The sequence below is a fragment of the Ovis canadensis genome, chromosome 3 (assembly GCF_042477335.2).
Source record: "Ovis canadensis isolate MfBH-ARS-UI-01 breed Bighorn chromosome 3, ARS-UI_OviCan_v2, whole genome shotgun sequence".
NCBI classification, from domain to species: Eukaryota; Metazoa; Chordata; class Mammalia; order Artiodactyla; family Bovidae; genus Ovis; species Ovis canadensis.
In genome coordinates, this window is record NC_091247.1 from 184,870,689 (window position 1) to 184,893,996 (window position 23,308).

General features: G+C 42.8%; 1 protein-coding gene across 10 annotated transcripts in view; it reads left to right on the plus strand.

Annotated features, from left to right (window-relative positions):
* Positions 1–22,980, plus strand: part of HMGXB4 (HMG-box containing 4) — a 34,046-nt gene extending 11,066 nt beyond the window's left edge. For 9 of the 10 annotated variants that reach the window (XM_069581095.1, XM_069581097.1, XM_069581096.1 and 6 more), the window contains 6 exons: positions 11,416–11,497; positions 12,462–12,526; positions 13,750–13,855; positions 14,307–14,476; positions 20,275–20,397; positions 20,863–22,980. In XM_069581095.1, the coding sequence (XP_069437196.1) occupies positions 11,416–11,497; positions 12,462–12,526; positions 13,750–13,855; positions 14,307–14,476; positions 20,275–20,397; positions 20,863–20,907 (591 nt within the window). In that variant the 3' untranslated portion in view covers positions 20,908–22,980. The remainder of the gene's footprint in view (positions 1–11,415; positions 11,498–12,461; positions 12,527–13,749; positions 13,856–14,306; positions 14,477–20,274; positions 20,398–20,862) is intronic. The other variant, XR_011255287.1, reaches the window with a different exon arrangement.
* The last annotated feature ends 328 nt before the right edge of the window (positions 22,981–23,308 follow it).

Consider the following 23,308-nt stretch of genomic DNA (forward strand, 5'->3'; position numbering starts at 1 on the left):
CCATTTCCCCTGTTGAAGATGGTAAGCTCCTTGAGAATGTTTTAGCTCCTTAGGGACTCTTTTAGCCACCTACTGTGATTACTTTCAACTCCTTGATGTCCTTGGTAGGCATTTTGTGACACATGTCAAATGAATGAATATGTGGGTGAAAACAGCATCCAAAATGTAGGTTGTAAACAAATGGTAAAGAATCTCCAATGCCAAAGTGAGAGATTTGGCCATGGCACTTTGGGTTCTGAGCAGGGTTCAAATATGCGGTAAATGATAATTTAAGAATAAAATGATGAAGCTATACCTGGTGGCTTAGACCGAGGAGAGACTTGAGGCAGATCACCCAGGAAATTACTATAGTCAGAGGTCAGTAATGAAAGCCTGTTAGAAATAAAATTGAAGAGACAGATTCAGGAGAGACTCTGAAGGAAAAAGTGACAAGATCTGGCAGCTGGGCTTGGCTCTGGGGAGCTAGAAACATGAGTGAGTACATAGATGTCCCTTCAGGCTTTGAACCTGGGTGCCTGGGAAGATAAAATTATAATCTCCTCAAGGGTAAGGACTTTTTTATAACTTCCCCAAGTGGTGAGTGGTTGCTAGTGAAAAATGAATTTGAGTTTATAGCAAAAAGTCTTACTGTGAATCAGTATTTGATTGTGACTGTCCACAGCTGAAACCTGATTACTCTGAATGCAATTCTTTATTTCTCCAACAGATTATTTATGGGACATACACTGAGTTTCCACTGTGTATGAAAATTTCCATGGAGCTTGAAAAAAAAAAATCCTTCCCTGGGCTTTGTTTCAGTATAAAAAACTATCTGAGAGACTTTCCTGGTGGTCCAGTGGTTAGGACTGAGCACCTCCACTGCAGGGTCCATAGGTTTGATCCCCGGTTGAAGAACTAAGATCCTGCATGCTACTTGGTGTAGCCAAAAAAAATAGAACTATCTGAAAATTCACCTCAAGATAGAAAGGAAGGCTTCAGAAACAGCTTCCCCTTGGCCTGCAGAAAACACACACAAGGAGCTCACTGTGGAAGTGGTAGGCCTCCAGGTACCCTTTCTACCCTAGGTTCTGTGACCAGGATAGCAGTAAACGTGGAGAAGCAAGACAATGTCTGATTTGGAAGAAGAAGAAAAGTTAGGTGTAGATTCCAAGACATAAGAATCTGGAGATTCAGCAGAGCTAAGTGTGTGGTGAAGCTAAGTGGTGAAGAGCAAGGCCATGGAGCCAGCGCCGTGGGCTCCATTCCTGGCTCTGCCACTTAGAAGCTGTGCAGTGCTGGGTGTGGTGCATAACTCCTCCTTCTACTAGTTGGGGGTGAGGATGGACCGACCTGGTAAGATTGTTAAGGTTCTGTGAGGTGATGCATGGAAAGATGTTTAGGGCCTCTGTATGCCAAGGCCCTCTGGGGCACCAACAGCAAACTCACAGGGGTGCCACAGGATTTTTTTCAACATTAAAATTTCAAGAGAAACAGCCATATTTGCCATCTGTCAAGTACCTTCTGAACTACTGGAGTGAGGTAATTCTCGGTTTCAACATCTTTTTATACTCCATTCCTTTCCGTAATGCCATATCTTTTCAAAGCTAGGTTTTCAGTGATTGCTGTGATAAAAAGCATATACTCTCTGGTGGTCCAGTGTTGAAGACACCAGTTTCTACTGTAGGAGGCACAAGTTCAGTCCCTGGTTGGGAAACTAAGATCCCACATGCCATACAGCTAAAAAAAGAAATATGTTTTTTAAACAAGGAAATTTATAAATTTAAAAAAAAAAAAAAACACATATACCACCTGAAGACCTGCACAGGCACCGTGACTCAACAAAGTTTGGAAACCCTTGACTTTGCACAGTGTTCGGCAAGTTAGCCAAAGACCATTCAATACTTATAATTTGTCACTGACAAGTCATCAGGGACAAGTCATCATCTCAGTAGGTTTTCCAGAGAGCACTAGAAAAGTGAGGCCTTTGAGTCTGATGGACCACCGGAAACTAGGGTTAGAAGTTGGGTGTTTGTGGGCAGTAAATGAAACGTGTGAGTGGATGAGAGGTCATCGAGCCCAAAGCGGAATCATGTAACACACGCGAAGGCCCTGGAGGGGGAAGAGAGGCCCTGGGTGCTGGAGGGGAGACCAGAGAGGACCTAGTAAAGACAGAAGTGCGGGTGTAATGGGGAGAGCAGAAGCCAGGTTGGCAGAGTACACATGAGAAGGAGAAGTGACATGGGGGGAGCGCTTCCTAAAGAACCATGACTGTCGATACAAAGAAGGGAGACTTGACTGTCTCCCTCATGGAGACACTTTCAGTGTGGAGTTTTATCTTGGAGGAGGTTTTTTGCTTTTTTGTTTGCCTCTTTGTTCCTTTGTTGCTGAATCCTGCTTTCCAGGAGGAATAGAGAAATTGTGAGGTGGTACCTTGATGCATCATGTCCCCTTTAAGATCATGCTGTTGGAGTGGGGGTCTTTTGGTTTATATTGGAGGAGCAGGATATGGTAGCATTTCCAAGACACTTTTCTTTTTGTGTGTGTGTGTGGCTGTGCTGGGTCTTCATTGTTTTGTGCAGGCTTTCTCTGGTTGCAGTGAGTCGGGGCTCTAGTTGTGATGCTCAGGCTTCTCATTGTGGTGGCTTCTCTTGTTTCCAAGCACAGGCTCTAGGCACTCTGGCTTCAGTAGTTGCAGCATGTGGGTTCAGTAGTTGAGGTGCATGGCCTTAGTTGCACTGAAGCATGTGGAATCTTCCCAGACCAGGGATCAAACCCATGGCACCTGCGCAGGAAGGAGGATTCTTAACCACGGGACCACCAGGGAAGTCCAAAGATACCTTACTTTTGGTTTTACTAAATCAGTAAAACCCCATTCACTACCACTTGAAATAAAATCTGTGACATTGCCACTTCAGAGGCATGTCTTCACTTATCTCTATGTTTCCAGAGTGCTCTCATTTCCTCTAAGCAAACGAAGGCTGGCCTAGTGCCTGGCATGCTCAGACATTGCTGTTGATCTACAAATAAACTAAATTCTGAGAGATAACTAGACTTGTCTTGTCATGGTATTACATAAATGAGTCACAATAGCCAGAAGTGGTACCACTGAGGAGGCACCATCTCTGAGGGCCTGCCACGTGCCAGGCTCTCTGAGGCCTTTTTGCACACAGAGGGATCTTGACTGATAGGTATGGTTAGCCCCCTTTCACAGAGGAGGAAGCTGAGAAGACAAGACACGGAGCCAGAATTTTAATAGAGGTTTCTTTAACCCTAATGTTGTACTCTTTCCACTATAGTGCATGCCTTTCTAATACTTAAGATGATTACCCAGTGCCACAGGAAGCCTTCAACAAAGCTAAATGTAGGTCCTAGGGGAACTGAGACTGATCGCTGGTGTCTGAGATCAGCGCTATGGAGACAGGCAGATGTTGTAATAAAGTGGCTGAAAGCTTGGACTCAAGTTCAGTCGTCTTGAGTTCTTGTTCTTGCTTGTGTTGTGCTCAGTCATTCAGTCATGTCCAAGTCTTTGCAGCTCCATGGACTGGAGCCCGCCAGGCTCCTCTGTCCATGGGATTTCCCAGGCAAGCATACTGAATCAGGTTGCCATTTCCTGCTCCAGGGAGTTCTTGTTCTAGTTGCTACTTACTAGACTTGTTCTCTGGAGATGGCTTCCTCGCTTCCCTGCTCACTTGTGAAAGGGGCTGAAGAAGTGAAGTGAAGTCGCTCAGTCGTGTCCAGCTCTTTGCGACCCTGTGGACTGTAGCCCACTAGGCTCCACCATCCATGGGATTCTCCAGGCAAGAATACTGGAGTGGGTTGCCAGAGTAAATCAGGTGAATGAGTAACATGCTTGGCACAGGGCGTGGCTCAGTCAAGAGCTGCTGTTACAGCAACTGTTTTCATCCCAGGTTCCTTGGAAGCATAACATATACTTGAAAACAAAACTTTTTTTTTTCAGCCACTCATTTCACAAATTAGAGTGAGCAAGGGGGTGCTGCTTTTATGGTTTTGTTTCTGTTTTGTTTTTTCATATTAACACCCACCTTTTAGGAACCCACCTCTGCAACCAGCATCTATTTGGAAAGCAGTTAAGAACCAGAAAGAAAACAGGGTCCCTAAGGAGCAAAAGCAGATGTCACAGAACAAGTTCACAGCAGATCCTTGGAGCACTTCATGGGCACTGGGGAAGGGGAACATCAGCTGGAGGTGCATCAAGGGGCCACTCTGGCCCTATTCTTTTCTGCACAGTCTTAATGAACAAGCACCCAGCCTGCTTCATCCAGAAGCAGATGAGGGAATACAAATGAATGTGCTTTTCACACACAATTCTGACACTTGGTTATGCATAAAATGCATATTTATTCTGCACGTACATTGTGCCAGGCCCTGATCAGATACAGTGTCAGCTCTCAAAGAGCTCTCGATGTAGTAAGAGGGGTTGGAAAGTACCCAGTGGGTTGAACCTCAGCAGAGATGTGTGCCGAGTGCCAAGGAGAGCCTAGGGGTGACCAGGAAGCTTTCAAAGGGAGACAGCACCAAAACCGAATCTTTAGGCCAGATAGGAATTGAAGGGTGGAAAGGAGGAGTGGGCATTCCAGTCAAGAAGTGGAGAATGCGTGTGAAGGCATGAGTGGTGATAGGGTGTTCAGAGAACCACAGGAAGTCCAGCCAGCTGAAAGGTAAAAAACGTGTGGAAGGCAGGAAGCAGGCATTAGTAAATTACAGTGGTAATAAGAACTTTGCTATGGAATTGCGCATACAGTCTAAGAACTGCACTAAGTTTTTTTATCTATGGTGTACTGATGAATTTCCACAAGAGCCCAGTGAGGTGTAGGTATTTTCATCTCCATTTCACAGAAACGAGCTCAAAAAAAGTGAGATAACCTGCCCCTGGATGCATACCTGTGTAGTGGCAGTACAAGGGTTTGACCCCAAGTTTTTCTGATAAAAGGACGCAGAAAGAATGTTTATAATAAACATTATGCCTCAGGTATCTGGTTCTCATCTTAAAATGGCAGGAATGATGAAACCTACCTTGTAGGGTTATTGGGAGCAGTAAAAGAATTTCTGCAGGTAAAGCCTTGGTAACCATCTCCTGCACAGTATTAACATCAGTGAAGAGATTGGGTTCCATCAGCAGCAGAAGAAAGCCAAGTTTATTTAGAAAACTCATAAATTATGTTTTGCCAGATTCCTCTGTCCACGGGGATTCCCCAGGCACCCCGTGGACTGGGTTGCCATGCCTTCTCCAGGGGATCTTCCCAACCCAGGGATTGAACCCAGTCCCCCGTTTTGCAGGCGGATGCTTTACCGAGTGAGCAACCAGGGAAGCTGTTTTGCCTTAACCCCCAGATATTTTACCCTTTAAAAATAGGTTCTTAAACTAGAGTCCTAGATGGGTTCAAAGAGTGATTTTTATCTGACTTTCACAAAGAGTTCTGTGCTCTAAAGGAGTTCAGCATGACTGCTTTATACAACACATTAAGAAGTTGCTCTTGGAAGGTCTTGATATTGTGACACATGTCTTCAAACATTTAAAAGGAGGTCTGGCTGTAAAATTACAACCTCCTGAGTCATGCTTAAGTGGATTTGTTGCAGTTATTTGCTACTAGTTATAAAGTATCCAAGTTTTTAAAGTATTAACATTTTGTTAAAGGAGAGCCCCTAGTTATTCCAGATGTAACCACTATAAGTCACAAGATTTTGGCAGTAGGGAGAGGGATTGAATGTTTGTATAATAGGTGAAACAAAAAAGGTTTACCAGTTTGTTATTTAGTTGCTAAGTCGTGTCTGACTCTTTGAGATCCCATGGACTGTAGCCTGCCAGGCTCCTCTGTCCATGGGATTTCCCAGGTAAGAACTCTGGAATTGATTGCCATTTCCTTCTCCATTACCAGTTTGGGAGTGGGGGAGGGGTGGTGATTTATTGTAAACAGCAAGTGCTAAACTTGAATATATTAAAATCCTATTTCTGCTATAAAAATAGAAAGTCTAGGGTGTGGGCTTACCTGGGGATCCAGTGGTTAAGACTGAGCTTCAGTGCAGGGGGCTCAGGTTCAATCCCTGATGGGGAACTAAGATTCTAACTGTGTGGGACAGCAGAAAAAAATTTCTAGGGTGAAATTACTGGCCTTGCATTTAGAATCATATGGAAATATTTTGTTTATCTGGAGATCATCCACTATATGTGTTATTTCTGACTGTTAATTTAGGAAAAAATGGCTATGCCCTGAAAAAAATTTAACCCTTAAGTTTGAATTCCAAACTTTGAATCCTTAGGCTGGAGTTGCATCTTATAACACAAAGGTTAGGTTCTAAGGTCAGCACATAAGGTGAAAATTGTTAAGAGTTTCCCTTGAAAATCCCTTAGGAAAGCTGAAGGCCAGTAGATGCTCAGTCCAACAGAATGTCAGCCCATTCTTCACCAGATGAAGTCATCGGTGTATGTTGAGAAGCCATACTTTTATTTTGTAATTATGTCGGCTCCACCATCAGACTCCGCCTTGGACAGCAAGGCGCACGCACTGAGGGAGACATACAGGAACTGTCTGAGGAAAGCAGATTCATGCTTTCCGTCACACTCGCTCCAAGGACTGGGTCCTCAGAGCAAAGTCACCCAGGCTAGTCAGTCCGTAGTGCCCTCTCTCTCTCATGGCCAAGTATAGAACTGTGAACTCATATCTTTCTCTGTGATGCCACTTCATTTTATCTTGAGCACAATAAAGGGAGATTTGAAAGGACTAGAACACTTAGCGCATCTGGGGATATGAGGCTGCTACTCAGTTAATACAGGAGATACAGCACCCAGAACTCACTCCTGTAGCATCTCTGAACAGGACTGGCTTCATCAGAAGAATACTAAAACTAAGACCTTTACTAGTTAAATGAAATGTTTAAGGGCCTTGCCACTGTTTTCTTTGTCTTGTTTAAGATGAATTCACCCTATCCCCCTTCACCAGAATTTATATTTTTAAGAAAACTCATATTGGCTTTTTGGATGCTACAACTTCTATTATTAAAAAAAAAAAAAAACATGGAATAGAAATTAACTTTTCTATTATGGCATCGCAGATTACCACAGTATCCATTTGTTAATATCACCTCAAGAAGTTCAGCCAGTGCTCCTCTGGGCCCTCTGTTCTGTTTCTCACAAGACTGAGTCCACGTGTTGGCTAGAACTGGGTTCTCGGCTGAGGCTAGAGAGCTGCCAGGTTGTTGGCAGCATTCAGTTCCTTTCAGTTGTAGAACTCATGGCAACTTGTTCAGGGCCAGCAGGGGAGTGTCTCCTGTTGGGTCTCACCTCTTTTAAGGTCTCACCAGATAATATCTTGGATCACAAAGAGTCGGATGCAACCAAACTGAACTGGATACCATCAGGCCCACTCAGGATAATCTCTCTTTGATTCACTCGGATTCAATTCGCTTAGGAACCTTAATTACATCTGGATAGGTTCTTAGGAACCTTAATTAATAGCAGTAAAAATCCCCTTTTGCCATACAGCATAATACGGTCCATGGGCGTGACACCCTCTGGTATTCACCGGTCCTGCCCACAGTCGAGGGAGGGTGTTTTTACAAGCCATGTCCACCAGAGAGGCAGAAATCTTGGGTGCCATCTTAGGATCCTGCCTACCACGGAGATAACATGACTGAGTACCTCCTGAAGTGCCAAACTGATGAATTCCCACCTCTGAAAACAGTGGTATCCAAGCTCAGTGGTATCATCCAGGTTTTACTTTCAGGGAAACTAAAGTCAGGATTCTAACCTCGCTCTGTCGGCCCCAAAGCCCAGGGTCTTTCTCTTTTGCCACATTGTGTCTGATAAATCCTGTTAACTTTTCCCTCCCTTTCAATTGACCTGCTTCTCTCCAGCCCCACTGTCTTGGCCATGGGCCTTCACCCACCCCTCCTGGGTGCTCCTGCAGCAGCCGCCTCACATCACAGGACTCCCTGCCTCTAGCCCATTCTCCATGGTCATAAACTGCAATCTGTCCTAGTGACTTCCTGCTTGAAATAATGGCCTCTTTCAGATAGAACCCTTACTCTTCAATACAGTTTACATGGCATCCATCTCTGAGCACTCCCTGCTTCTCTGACGCCATCTCCTACCTCCCTCTCTGATGAGTGTCACCAGGCTGAGAGCCTGGAACACTTGTACCATTCTTCACCTGGTGAATTCTACTCAGCTTTAGCGTCTAAGTTAAATGTCCTTTCCTCCAGCAAGGAGGACCTTCTTCAACTCCCTGATGAGTGAGGCGGTTCTGTTGCATATTCCTGTAGCAGCCAGTACTTCTCCTGTAATGTTGTCACATTGCATTATGATGACACATTTATCTGTCTCCTCTGTTAGATTCTGTGTCTGGTTCTTGGCTGTATTCCCAATGTCTGGCATAGAGTGGATGCTTAGTAAATATTAAGAAATGAAGAGTACAGAGTACTTTGATGGGTTACTATGTTTCCTTTGCGATCTCCTCCTTGTTAGTCTCTGCTTTTCCTTCTTTGCCACTGAAATACTTTTAACGTCACATGTCAGAAGAGCTATCCATTTCTCCTGTGTTTTATTCAGGATCAAATCGTTAGTATAAGTTGAAGCTGAGAAAAGATGGTGGGCCTTCGAACTTTATGTTTTAAAATTTTTCCACCGTTTTATGCTGCTTGACTGCCTTAGAATAAGATCTGGGCTTCAAAAGCTTATCCTGTTTAACTACTCACTATAAAGTGTCTGACTACAGTGTGGGAGACCCGGGTTCAGTTCCTGGGTTGGGAAGATCCCCTGGAGAAGGAAATGGCAACCCACTCCAGTACTCTTGCCTGGGAAATCCCTTGGATGGAGGAGCCTGGTAGGCTACAATCCATGGGGTCACAAAGAGTCGGACACAACTGAGCCACTTCACATACCCAGTACAGGTACTCAAAAGATGCAGGCTAATTTTCTACACAATTGAATAAAGTCCTTATGAGAGCTATGAGAGGAACTCCTTTCTTCAGAATGTGGATTGGGATCTAATGTATTGAATAAGAGTTGTGATTCATTCTATAAAAGTCATTTTAGTTTTATGTTATAGCTGTAGATAGCCTTGTGAAATAGAGGGCAATAACCTTTCACAGTCTTATAACTTGTCTAAGGAAACATTGTTAAAACTCCTTACAAGTTTTATAATATGGCCAAATGTCAGTTCTATGAATAAGCTGTCTTTAAAAAACTGGTCTGAAATTTTTGAAGGTAAATTTATAACAAACATGCCATAATTTTTATAGCCAAAGAAGTGCTATCTCATTCAGAGCAGGTACTTTGGGAGATGTCTCAGGGTTGTTTCCATTCTTCAAAAATGGTTTCAGAATTCCTTTGGGAATTCAAGTCAGAGCTGTCACACAGCTTTTTTTATTGTCTTAAGTGTTGGCTATGACAAACCTAGATAGCATATTAAAAAGCAGAGACATCACTTTACCAACATAGGCCCATATAGTTGAAGCTATGGTTTTTCCAGTAGTCATGTATGGATGTGAGAGTTGGACCATAAAGGAGGCTGAGCTCTGAAGAATTGATGCTTTCAAACCATGACACTGGAGAAGACTCTTGAGAGTCCCTAGGACAGTAAGGAGATCAAACCAGTCAATCCTAAAGGAAATCAACCCTGAATAGTCATTGAAAGGATTAATGCTGAAGCTGAAGCTTCAGTGGTTTGGCCACTTGATGCAAAGAGCCGACTCACTGGAAAAGACCTGATGCTGGGAAAGATTGAGGGCAGGAGGAGAAGGGGTGACAGAGAACGAGATGGTTGAATGGCATCACCGACTCAATGGACTTTGAGCAAACTTCAGGAGATAATGAAGGACAAGGAAACCTGACATGCTGCAGTCCATAGGGTCACAAAGAGTTGGACACAACTGAGCGACTGAACAACAAAAAAAGTGTTGGCTAGCCTTTGGTCTTTGAGGATAGTGGTTTTATGAAAACAATATTAAGAATTAAGTCAGGTGAACCCAAAGTGCGTGATTAGACTTTGTTTTAAACAAGGTGCAGCTCTGAAGTCATGAGACAGGCACGGTGTTGTTTGTTGTTTTGTTTTGATTGTAAAATATAACTCTTGAGGCAAACAAAAGTTTCCAGCAGCTTTAAAGCACCAGACATTCATGTGATTATAATAACTTGCAGGACCAGAAAGGACTATCTTGGAAGGAGGTGGAGGACCAATCATTGTACTTTGATACTTACAAATGAGGTTGTAAGGAAAGCCAGACTGAAAACATCTCAGTATATTAGAGAAAAGTTATAAAGGGATAATCTTTTAGTCTGAAATAGTAACTTTTTCTGTAAGGAAGCAATGTATTTTTCCCTTGGCCCATAGTGCATAGCCCTAAAGTTCAGGTGCCTGGGTCGTAGCCATTCTGGTGTTACAACCGGCATAGCTACAGGACCCAGACAAGTCACTATTTTTCTGAGTTTCCTTTTCTTCATCCTCAAAGTGAGGGGGTTGGACAGGTGCTATCTAATGTGCCTTTTCAGGTAGGGAAACTTTTTTCTTCCAAGTTTATGGTTAATTGTAAAATGGAATGCATGGTAATGTATAATACCTTCTGTTTTATATACACTTGGTTGGTTTTAAAAGCTTGTTTCTCAAAAATCCTGTGTTGCCTTTGAAATTGTCATAATTCAATGAAGCATAAACATACTTCAAGTAGTACAAAACACTTTGTTGATGTGAAAGAGGTTCATCTTACATTGAGTACCAAAGAATTGTCCTCAGTTATTTATTTACTTTTCACCTTTGGACCACAAAAATGTGAACAGTAAAATAACAATAAACTACAAGTGACAGTCAAAGCAGGATCAAGAAAATTTTAAGATTAGAAATCAAAGCCAGGGACTTCCCTGGTGATCCAGTGGTTAAGACTTTGCACATCCAATGCAGGGGGCGCAGGTTCGATCCCTGGTTGGAGAACTAGGATCCCACATGCCGCAGAACCAAAAGAAAGAAGAAGAAATGAAAACCAGAGGCACAATATGAACGTAAATTTGGCTCTTGATTTTCTAGCCCCAAAGTAAAGAAAAGTTATGTGGTTCTTATTTTAAAGATGAAAAATAGCTACCCCAGGGGAGATAAAGATTTGCTTAGCGCTCAATTCTAAAAGAATTAGGTAACATTTGTAGGATGAATGAAGAGCTTTACAAACAATTATCAAGGAGCTGCAACAACCTGAAAAATCTAAAAATCAGCATCTGGTTTTTACCTTCTAAAAGTAAAACTGATACTCATCTCTGAGTCATAAGTGACATGGTTTAATAATTATCCTGTTTAAGGAAAGTTGGTTGGCAATTTAGGACCCTTGAGGAAAAAGTGCAGGTCACTTTTCTGCTTTGTTCTCATAGACGCAAAGTTGTTCAACTTGACTTCTAATTAAGTCTTACCCTGTTCTATTTTTATGTGGTACTAGCCAAAAAAGAAGAACATGTCGGCCTACCAAGTGTTCTGCAAGGAGTACCGTGTAACCATTGTGGCTGACCATCCAGGCATAGGTGAGAACATTTCTCATTTTTAGTGTTCTTACTTTCCATGTCTATCTGTGAAGCAAGGCAGTTAATTCAGTCAGCAGGCGAAGTTCTTCCCATGGTCTGAAAAGGACACAAATCTCATTTCTCTCCTCAACTATACAAGTCACTTTAGATTTTGCCTTAGTACAGCCTGTCCAAAAGCACAGTATGTAAACATACAGTTGTTTCTTTCCAAGATTCTTCTACAGCTGACTTTTTCCCCAAACTGCCTCTTGGGTATGGAGTTGGAGTATAGGGTTGGAGTTGGGTATGGAGATGACATATTACATTGTTCGTTATTTGTCTCTATATCGAAGTTGGTAAGGTGAGAACGCTACACCTCAGCCCTTGGACAAGTCAGGTAACATCTACAAATCTCATCTGCCTAGTGTGTGGACTAGCTTCTCAACCCTCTCACCAGGGCTGTTGTGAGGCACACATGAAGCATCAGAAAAGACTCAGATGTGCTTTATAAAGTGTGAGCTTGCTCTACAGTGTGGGGAGCACAGTATTACACCTCTGAAAGATTGCTTCTGAGCTGCTCTAGAGAAATTCTCCTTTGTTTCTGAGCTCTCAGAAATTTGGTAAAAACCTAACATTTCTTATCAAATCCTACATAACATTTTTTCTTTAACCTAAGTAGATAAGCCATGTTTCATGGGATCATATTAAAAGATACCAATATGATGCATCAGGCATAAATTGTTAAAGAGTAGATGTGTGAGATTTTGAGCCTGTCTCATAGCGACCCAAACAGCTCCTTCCTTCTATAAAAGACCCAAGGGAAGTGGTAGGGTTTGGTTTGGTTTTCTGAAAGAATCTTGTGCTATTTAAATCTGATCTTCAAAACCATCTTCCTAGTTTTTGTTCTGTTCAGCCTTCTGTTTTGTTTACGGTTAAACCTTTACTGTATTCAGTTTTCCTGGGTTTTCTTACTCTTTTGTGCCAGATTTTGGGGAACTGAGTAAAAAACTGGCTGAGGTGTGGAAGCAGTTGCCAGAGAAGGACAAACTGGTAAGCAGACTTTATCACAGACACATTTTTCATTGCTCTGTCCTTCCAAAATATGTAATCCTCTTATGTTGTTGTTGTTGTTCAGTTGTTCAGTTATGTCTGACTCTTGCTTCCCCACGGACTGTAGCCCACCAGGCTCTTCTGTCCATGGGATTTCCCAGGCAGGAATACTAGAGTGGGTTGCCATAGCCTTCTCCAGGGGATCTTCCTGACCCAAGAATCAAACCCATGTCTTCAGCATTGGCAGGCAGATTCTTTTACCTCTGAGCCCCTGGCGAAGTCCAAAATCCCAAACACTGAAAATAGGGGAAAAAAGAAAAATTATAGATTGGTGGAAAATGGCTTAGAGGTCAGTAAACAAGTTGGTGCCAGTTCACTCTAGGTGAGGATTTAGCAGCAGGGAGGCTGTCTTCTAACCTCACCTAATTTTTTTTCTCAGCAACCTTACGTTTGAGCCAAAAGATGACCTGCCTTGGGCAATGATACGTGTTAAAAGAGGATCTAAAGTCAGAGCCCCTGACTATAGCTAGTAGTTAGCTATGGTCTGAGAACTGAGGAAAGAGCTCCATAGTCACAGCAAATAATAAAAACATGGGACATTGTTTATTAGGAAGACAGGTTCTGGGTCATCACCTCCATCAACCATTACCAAATAATATACCACCCTATCAAGAAACTAATAAGACAATGATATAGTCATACCTGAATCACTCACAGTCACTTACAGTCAGATGATACAAAGGTGGTCTAGAAATTAGAATTTCCATTTTGCTTTATTTAAGGTACTGCTCATCTAGGTGAGATGACATGTATTTTTCACCCAGGTAGAGTATCTTTAGTTTCTGGGTTTTGTGTCATTGTTATCCTACTGTTGGTGTTGCGAGCCGACAGGTTAGAAGAAATATTTAAACCAGATGGACATAAAGGTGAGCCAGAGGTTTCCTCTGTGATTTTTACGTTCCAGCCTTAGGCAGAGGGATCGCAGAGTGCATGCTGCCGTCTGAGCAGTAGCACTGAAGGATGTGCCTAGTCCTCACCTGAGATGCTGCTGTCTCCACTGCCTGAAGCCTATGCAGTGACCTTCCAGCTTAAAAAGAAACACTAATCCTCTGTCTGCTCCCCTCCACTGTTCCTTTTCTTTTCTTCATTCTGTTCTTCCATGACTGCTTTCCCTTTCAGTTTTTTGCCCTTTGAAATTTATTTTTGCCCTGATCTGATTGCAGGTTTGGAAGCAAAAAGCCCAGTATCTACAACACAAACAGAACAAAGCAGAAGCTACAACTGTGAAAAGAAAAGCATCCAGCTCAGAAGGTTCCATGAAAGTGAAAGGTAATGACCACTTCCTTCTCCTCTTTTCATTCTCTTCCCCACAGCTCTGTGAATTTTGCTTCTTTACTAAGAAATGGGGAGAGTGGCCTATATTAGAAGCAGATCTTGATATCCAGATACCAGATATTAAAGGTTGCCCCCAATATTTAGAAAATGTTAAGTCAGGAGTCAGCACACTTTTCTGTAAAGGACCAGAGAATACATCTTTTAGGTTAGTCCATATGCATTCTCTGTCATGTATTTTTATTTCTTCTACAACAACCATTTTAAAATCTAAAACCATTCTTAGCTCACAGGCCATACAAAGCAAGTTATTAGCCAGATCCGACCCTCAGTCTACAGTTGTAGCATATGCCTGGTGGAGCTCATAAAAAGGGAAGACCAGGAAGAACAGTTCTGTGGTTCAAGGCCCTGGGCAAGCTTTATCACTCTGTTTCTTCTCTGTTCTCAGCTGCTTCTATGGGAGTACTGTCACCCCAGAAGAAATCCCCTCCCACCGCCATGCTGTTACCTGCCTCGCCAGCCAAAGCTCCTGAGACAGAGCCCATTGATGTGGCTGCTCACCTCCAGCTGCTGGGAGAGTCCCTGAGCCTCATTGGACACCGCCTGCAGGAAACTGAGGTAAGGGCGCCATCAGCAGCAAGCTCCAGCTGCTGGTAGAGTCTGGACCCGTGTGCTCATTCCACATACACGCAGTGAGCGACTGCTGTGTGCTGCTACACCGGGTACTCAGGATACAGTGATAAGGAGGGGTGGCAGTGCTCACTGTTTACAACAGCCAGCATATGGAAGCAACCTGGATGCCCACTGACAGATGAATGGATAAAGGAGCTGTGGTACATATATACAGTTAACATTACTCAGCCATAAAAAGGAACAAATTTGAGTCAGTTGTACTGAGATGATGAACCTAAAGCCTGTTACACAGAGTGAAGTACATCAGAAAAACAAACACCGTTTATTAATGCATATATGTGGAATCTAGAAAAATGTTACTGATGAACCTGTTGGCAGGCAAGACTAGAGATGCAGACATGGAGAGCAGACCTCTGAACGGAGCAGGGCAACAAGTGGGCGGGACAAATTGAGACAGCAAAATTGAAACACATACCTTACCGTACATAAAATAGATAGCTAGTGGGAAGCTGCTATGTAACACAGGGAGCTCAGCCTGGTGCTCCGTAACAACCTAGAGGAGTGGGACGAGGTAGAGGGTGGAGGGGAGGTTCAAGAGGGAGGGGAGATGTGTATACCTGTGTCTGATTCACATTGTGTATAGAAGAAGCCATCACAACATTGTAAAGCCATTATCCTCCAATTAAAAATAAATAAAATTTTTTAAAGAAATGGGATGGTAATAGAAATACCTAGAGATTTGGAAGCTGGCTCTCAAAGCTTACACTGATAGTTTTCTATTGAAACAATGACACGAAAGAAAATTACCCTGACACTTCCTCTCCCTCCCCTCTGTTTTATAGAGAAATAATTGACATATAACCCTACAACTCACTTTTATTTTTGAAAAATGAGTCCAAATCCCATGGAAACTTTCATCATTTTTACTTCCAAGAGAATTAGGATTTTTCTATGCATTTCCAGCAAGGTTTTGAATAGACAGGTTAGATTATCCAGGGGAGTAAGAGTTCCTCTACAGCTTTGAAGATAGGTAGCAAACGGGGAGATTGAGGTGTCCAAGCTCTTCATTACTCTGCACTTGAATTATACAGTGTTGTATACCCTAAGGAGATCTTTGTCCTTTTAAGCTTCAGTTTCAAAGTCACTTAACCTGCAAAACTGTCATGTTCCATTTCTGTTACCATATTCCACTTCTAATCATACTGCCCCCTGGCTAACTCAGTGGTGTAGGATTTCAGGTTTCCACCGGGTCCTAGTAGGACATTGCAGTAAAGAAATCAGTCTCCGTTCCTAAAGCCATTTTTAAGCTGAGAAGTCAGTATAGAAATATAAAACTACCCACTTGCTTTTATGTGGAAGTTGAATTACTATTCAACAAATAAAATGCCAGAGCCACAAGAGATGAAGCTTTGTCTAAATTCTTTGGCTAATTTCTCAAAATTTAGTAAGTGTCAAAAAGAGACACTTCCTGGTAGGCTCGGATATTTGAATGGATATTTGAATAGATATTTCTAGAAGAAAATATTCTGGGACCCTTACTTATTTTTCATATTTAGATATTCTTATGTTTCCTAAAAAGTTACAGTGACTGTAGCCATGAAATTAAAAGTTACTTGTCCTTGGAAGAAAAGCAATGTCAAACCTAGACAATGTATTAAAAAGCAGAGACATTACTTTGCTGACAAAGGTCTGTATAGTCAGTACTATGGTTTTTCCAGTAGTCTTGTATGGTTGTGAGAGCTGGACAATAAAAAAGGCTGAGCACTGAAGAATTGATACCCTCAAACTGTGGTGCTAGAGAAGACTCTTGGGAGTCCCTTGGACTGCAAGGAGATCAAACCAGTGAATCCTAACAGAAATCAATCCTGAATATTCATTGGAAGGACTGACGCTGAAGCTCCAATTCTTTGGCCACCTGATGTGAAGAGCCTGACTCACTGGAAAAGACCCTGATGCTGGGAAAGATTGAAGGCAGAAGGGGATGACAGAGGAAGAGATGGTTGGATGGCAACGCCAACTCAATGGACATGAGTTTGAGCAAACTCCAGGAGATGTTGAAGGACAGGGAAACCTGGCATCCTGCAGTCCATGGAGCTGCAAAGAGTTGGACACGACTGAGAGACTAAACAATAAAATTCACCTCCCATATTACAGATTGTCCCTGCCATCTCCTTTTAGTTTAGCAAATACTTGTTGAATACTTAGGCATAATTCCAAAAACTGGGAGGAGGAGAATTCCTAATAGTTTCCTGATGATTTCATATCATCAAGAAACTTGCAGTGTAACTGGAAAGATAAAATAGATACAAAATTAGCCAATGAAACAAGCCAGCTTCTGTGAGCAGTTGCCACGGAAGGGTTACATGTCTGTATTGGCTGAAAAGGGGAGAATTACACTGCAGACCCTCCATTCCACTTTTTTTAAAAACATAAGGAACAGTCATAGAGATATAACTGCCATGGCTCAGACTATGAAGAGTCTGCCTGCAGTGCAGGAGACCCAGGTTCAATCCCTGGGTTGGGAAGATCCCTGGGGAAGGAAATGGCAACCCACTCCAGTATTCTTGCCTGGAGAATTCCATGGACAGAGGAGCCTTGCAGGCTACAGTCCATGGGGTCGCAAAGAGTTGAACATAACTGAGTGACTAACACAGCAACAACCATAAAGTTTACCCTTTTAAAATGAAGAATTCAGTGGCTTTTAGTATATGCACAGATTTCTGGCTCCATTACCTCTGTCTAATGCCAGATCATTTCCAGTACCCCCAAGAGAGACCCCGTATGTACCTGCAGTGGACCTCCCTGGTGACTGAACAGTAAAGAAGCCGTCTGCCATTGTAGGAACGAGGGTTCAGTCCCTGGGTCAGGAAGATCCCCTGGAGAAGGGAATGGCCACCCACTCCAGTATTCCTGCCTGGGAAATTCCATGGACAAAGGAGGTTGGCAGGCTACAGTCCATGAGGTTGCAAAGAACTGGACACAATTTAGTAACTAAACAACAACAGTGTGTCAGCAGTAAGCAGTAATTCCCCTTCTAATCCACTTCTCCCCAGACTTTAATCATTTGCATATATCTTCACAATTTTGCCATTTCCTCAGACCACTTATACTGTTACCTATTGTGTGTTTTTATTTAAATAAATTTGTCCCTGCTTTCACAGTGATACCCTGGATATCACAAGTGTGGTATGCTAATCTTTTTTCTAATGTACATTAGAAAAATGGATGCGCATCATTAACTGATTAATGCTCACCTGTATGCCACCTGAAATTAGTAAACTACTACACTTCAAGGGGCATTGACTTATACAGTTGCTCATTTAAAATTGAATACCTGAAGCCCAATAAAATTGTGACCATTATTATAAGTCTACACAACTCACTGTGAACAAGCTTAGCTTGTCCCACTGTGCAGTCTGCTGCCATTCTACAGCTCTGCCACCTGAAGCAGTTAGAGCAGAGTTAGGGGGTCAGGAGAGGCTCTGAAAGGGAAGTGGGGTTCCATCAGGACCCGGAAGGACAGGCAGGACTTGCCTCATGGAGATGGTATCCTAAACCAAGACCACAGTGCACATGTGCTTCTCAGCCCTGGCGTCTTCTGCCGAGATAGGTCAGAAGAGACCCAGTGGGGCTCTTAACCCCCATTCCTACCTTCACCAGATCTTTTAACTCTTTTATGTATTAGGGTTCCACTTGAGGTTTTCTTTTCAAAGGGTTTTATTGCTTAAATGATTAAAAACTAGAACATCCAGCGCACAAGGTGGGGAAAGGCTGAACTATGAAGGGCCCAGTACAAGTTGCAGAAGGAAATGAGGGCTCAGGAGCTTCAGGGATGTTTGGGGTAGAAGGACTGGTCACAGCTCTCATTTGATTTTCTTTGAGAATATCTTCTACTTTAGATTGAGAGTGAAGACAGCAGAGTTAGGGAAACGTTATAACAATAGTCTAGACATGACAAAGATTTTAATTTAATTCAAATATTTATTGGGGGATTACACTATACAGAACCCCAGTAGTTATTGGGAGGATATAAAAAAGAATAGGACTTGGTTTCTACCCTCAGGATGCTTATTGGGAGAGTCAGACAGAAAATATTACCTCTGCTGCTGCTGCTCCTAAGTCGCTTCAGTCGTATCCGACTCTGTGCGACCCCATAGACGGCAGCCCACCAGGCTCCCCCATCCCTGGGATTCTCCAGGCAAGAACACTGGAGTGGGTTACCATTTCCTTCTCCAAGGCATGAAAGTGAAAAGTGACTCTTAGCGACCCCATAGACCACAGCCCACCAGGCTCCTCCATCCATGGGATTTTCCAGGCAAGAGTACTGGAGTGAGGTGCCATTGCCTTCTCCTAATATTACCTCTAATTAACTGTTAAAGTATGGAGTAATACTATTAATTGGCTATCTTTCATTGAACTCTCACTCAGGCAGTTTTGTGAGTGCTATACATAGAGTCTGTCATTTAATTCACATTGCATGCTTTGTAAAACAGAATTTGTGTTGTTCCCTTATTTTACAGAAGGAAGAATAGACTTTCAGATTAAGGAACTCTCTCTGGAATTTAGCCCCTAAGTGCTGAAATGGAGCCTTGACTTTGGTGGCATGACCTCAGGGCCCATTCTTGTAACCCTTTGCTTTATTTTCTGACTTGGAAGTAGGGGGAGACATTGGACAAGGAGAATGAAGGGAGAGAAAAGTCAGTGGTGGCAAGGCCTTGAGACTGGGCAGGTGTGTGAGTGATGATGACTTTAGCAGAGGAAGGAATGCTAGGAGGAGCGGTAGGCTGTTTCTCTTTACAGTGTGTTGAGACTGAGAAATACCCAAAACGGAAGATCTAGCAGGAAGCCTGAAATGCAGTTTTGGAGATGAAGATGTTGGTAATAGTAGTAAGCACTATGGATACTTTCTGAGCAGTTACCAGGTAGCAAGAACCACCCCCAAATACTTTACATCTGTTATCTCACTTAATCCCCTCCTTGCTGCAGATGCTGTTAGTACTGTCTGTACTGTTAGTACTAACAGCTGTTAGTACTGTTAGTACAGGCACAGCATAGAAAGCAACTTGCCCCTTTCAGTGAGTGAGTTAGCCAGGTTCTGAACCCAGCTGTCTGAAGCCCAGAGCTCCTTCTCTGACGGACTCTGCTACACTGCCTTCTAGGTCACGTACCCTCACAGTACTCCTAGTTGAAGCAGATTACACGAGCTCGGCAGCTGTATTTGCACCAAGCAATCTTATTTCTTATCTCTTTGAATCACAGAGATAACAAACAGTATTAATTCTAGAAGAGGTTAAATTTTAAAAAGAACAGAAAAGTGGTATCCTCACCTGTCAAAAGCTACATATGTGGAGAATTTGTGTGTGTGTGCTTATATTAAACATTAACGTGTAGAATTCTCATGGTTATCACATTTGAGCTATATTTTTGGGGCTCATGAGAAAAATAACTTTTGCATTCATGACCTCTACAAATCTTGCCAGCAGTTCTCCACAATAGGTGAGGCCTTTTTTAATATTTTTAAGTGTAGGGTTGTTCCCCGCCCAGCCCCTACTCTTTGTAAGTGACCAACCCAAGGTCTCACAGAGGATTCAACAGGTTAGAAATATAGACAGGAAACCTGGAATGTATTGAGTTACCAAAGCAGAAACCTTCCATTTCTGCCGCAAGTTTCCTGGAACTGCCCGAGACTCAGAGAGCCATGTGAGGAAGTACCCAGGGCCTGGAGGGAGCCTCACGAGTGTGATGCAGGCCACAACCTCCTCCTCTCACGCTCTTCCTTTCAGGGCATGGTGGCTGTGTCCGGCAGTCTGTCCGTGCTTCTGGACTCCATCATCTGTGCACTTGGCCCCTTGGCGTGTCTGACCACACAACTACCTGAGTTGAACGGCTGTCCCAAACAGGTCTTGGTAAGTTTCCTTGTTTCCTGGGATTTAGGAGGGGCCAGACCCTTGGGAGCCCTGTCAGGCCCAGGCTCTTAAGGCTTCCTGGATGCTGCACTGCTGTCAGCCGACGGAACGTGACACTGACTGTTGAATGTGCGCTGGACCCTCAGTGAAACCGCAGACGCGCCATTTCCTAAGATTTCTCTCCTCTGGAGAGAAGCAGTGTAGCCCCTAAGGCCCTGCACCGCCTGTGTTTCCTATTTGCTCTTCCAGAGATGAAGAGAGTCTGCTGCCCCTGCTTTACTAGGATTAATGGGCGACGTCAGCAGAAAAGCTCCCCGCATAACAGACAACAGAATACCATCTTCTCTCCCTGTTTTCTCTAACTCCAGACTCCTTTTCTGATCTCTCTCCCCTAAACAAAGAAATATGTCTCAGGGAACTAAGGTAAAGTACTCTTCAACTGAAACTTTTCCCCTTGTTTTGCAGTCAAACACACTAGACAACATTGCTTACATCATGCCTGGACTGTGACAGCAAAGACTCTTGGGACAGAAACCTTATCCTGCCCTGTTGCTGGCTTGTGTGTATGTGACTGTTCCAGATCCCTTCACTGGCCTCTGGGTGTAGGTTTTAAATTTTTATATATATGCACATATATATATATATATGTAAAATGTAAAATATATACATAGGACTGTAAGTACTTTGCTTTTAATAATTTTATGAAATGGCAAAAGTTTAGCCAAGAGGAAACCTTGGCATGAATATGGGCTTGGAATTCTTTCTTCTCCTGTGGTGGATAAATCTGCCTTAAAAATCAATGTAACTTGGGGGCTGGGGGCTAGTTTTGGATGCCTAGTGCATCACAGTAAGGTTGGCTATAATGTGATTTTTTTCCAAACTCAGTTGTACCTCCAGACCCATCACTGACCATTTGCCTTACCTGTCTTACAGTCTGAAATGTAATGGGAAAGATTATGGGAAGACGTCAGTTAACTGAAAATACAAAGCTTTTCAACTTGAAGTGACCTAGGTGGGAGGCGATAACATCGTTCCCACCGGAAAGTTATTGTGATGGCCTAAGTGAACTTAGTAGAGGGTTCATTCCAATTCCTGCTCTGTCGGTGTCCACGTCTCAATACTTATTGTAATCATTGGTACCACTGGCAGCCTCTGTCTGGGCCAAGGAGTTTTGTGAGCCCTGGAGTGGGTAAAGCCATCAGTGTCACCAGTTGCACAGTCTGTACTGTGAGCTGATCCAGAGCATTTGGTCTGCATCACCAAGAGCTGGTATCTTCCATGGGCAGCATCAGCTCAGCTCACAGTTCTCCCTCTTGGTTGTTGGGAAGGTGAGCTTTGCCCAGCCTAATTCCTGGGATCTTCTCTTTGGCTCCCCTGCTGGCCAGATACATGGTGTTTCGCATTCCACACATAAGCGAATTGCAAAAGAAAAAAAAAAAAAAGTACTGTGTTCTCATGTAGGTTTATTTATGTGCGAGTATGAATGTGTTTTAATTATGTGTATTTAACTCTTTAAACTCCCTTAGATTTTAATTTATCCTGTAAATTTCTGTATATATAATTTAAAAAACAAGAGCCTCCACCAGCAACAGCATGTGGAAGAGACTAGATTTGTCATTTCTTCATCTCCTCCTTCCTCTGGCCTCCTCTGCAAACTCCAGATCACCCACACTTTAAGGTATCGTGCCTCAAGACGGAATCATTATGTTGGGATTCTAGTTCTTTACAATTAAATAATGTCAAGAAAGTGAAATAAAAAGGAATGTTACCATTCCCAGCTGCCCTCATTTCCAAAGAACCAGATTTTGCTTCCCAGTTCCAAAGAAAACAGCTGAGCCATTCATGGTTGTTTTTAAATTTTGTGCGAGTCCACATCAAAACCAAGCTCTGAGGTGACTGCTTGCTTCCCTTGGCCTGGATGGAGCACTGAGGCATCAGAGTCAATCTTTGAGGATAGTGCCCCCAGCCTGCATCCTGTGTAACTCCTTCCATCCTTCCTTCCCATCCATGTGGCCACGGGGCTGTGTTCCTTAAAGGTATTCTGGCTGCCATATGCCTTTCTCACCTCAGAGCAGCTTTGAGATTGAACTGGGGAAACAGAAGGGAACAGGAACGTCTGGGAACCAAAATTACGAAGAGCAGAAATCCTGGTTTGGTTTCGTGTGTCAGTGCTTGCCACACACCTCCTCTCTACCCACGCCAGTTTCCTGTTGGACACAGGGCATCAAGGAAGGGGCCTCAGAGACATGGATTAGTACAGAGAGAAGTCAGTCCCACCATTGTCATCTGTATACATTAACGAAGTCTTGACGAGAGCCTGCTTTTTGTTTGTTTTCCTTTAAAGTCCAACCCTATTGTATTTGTATTTAAAATTTGTACACATTTGTATAATAATCTGTTCCTTGTGGTATTTGGTACTATTAGAGGAAAAACTTTGGATTCAGACCTTCTTGCAGTTTTTATATCATTGTTTTATTTTGTTTTTTAAATAAATTCTAGCAGTTTGATCCAAATCCCATTACAGTTGTATAAAGAAATAAAATTTTGTACTTATATTATTAAAAATCACATTTTTAATATTTGTAGTCCAGTGTCAGCTATCTTTTTCCTGTGGCTAACCAAAGTTCCTATGAAATTTTAAACCTGTCTTTCACATTTGAAAAAAAAAAAAAAAAAGCCCATCTGGAATAGAGGTCAAGTTTCTGATCAAAGCTATCTTCCTAACAAACATCTTGCTCTGTTTCTATTAACTTTTACATTGAGGACTTTCATCTTCTCTTTTGCTAACTGCAAACCCAGTGGCTCTGTAAGTGTAGCTATCTTCACTGACAAATGAAATTGTACGCACATTACATTATTGGCCTAAGTCAAATATCTGTCAATCTTGTATAAGAGTCGCATTCAAGTTGTG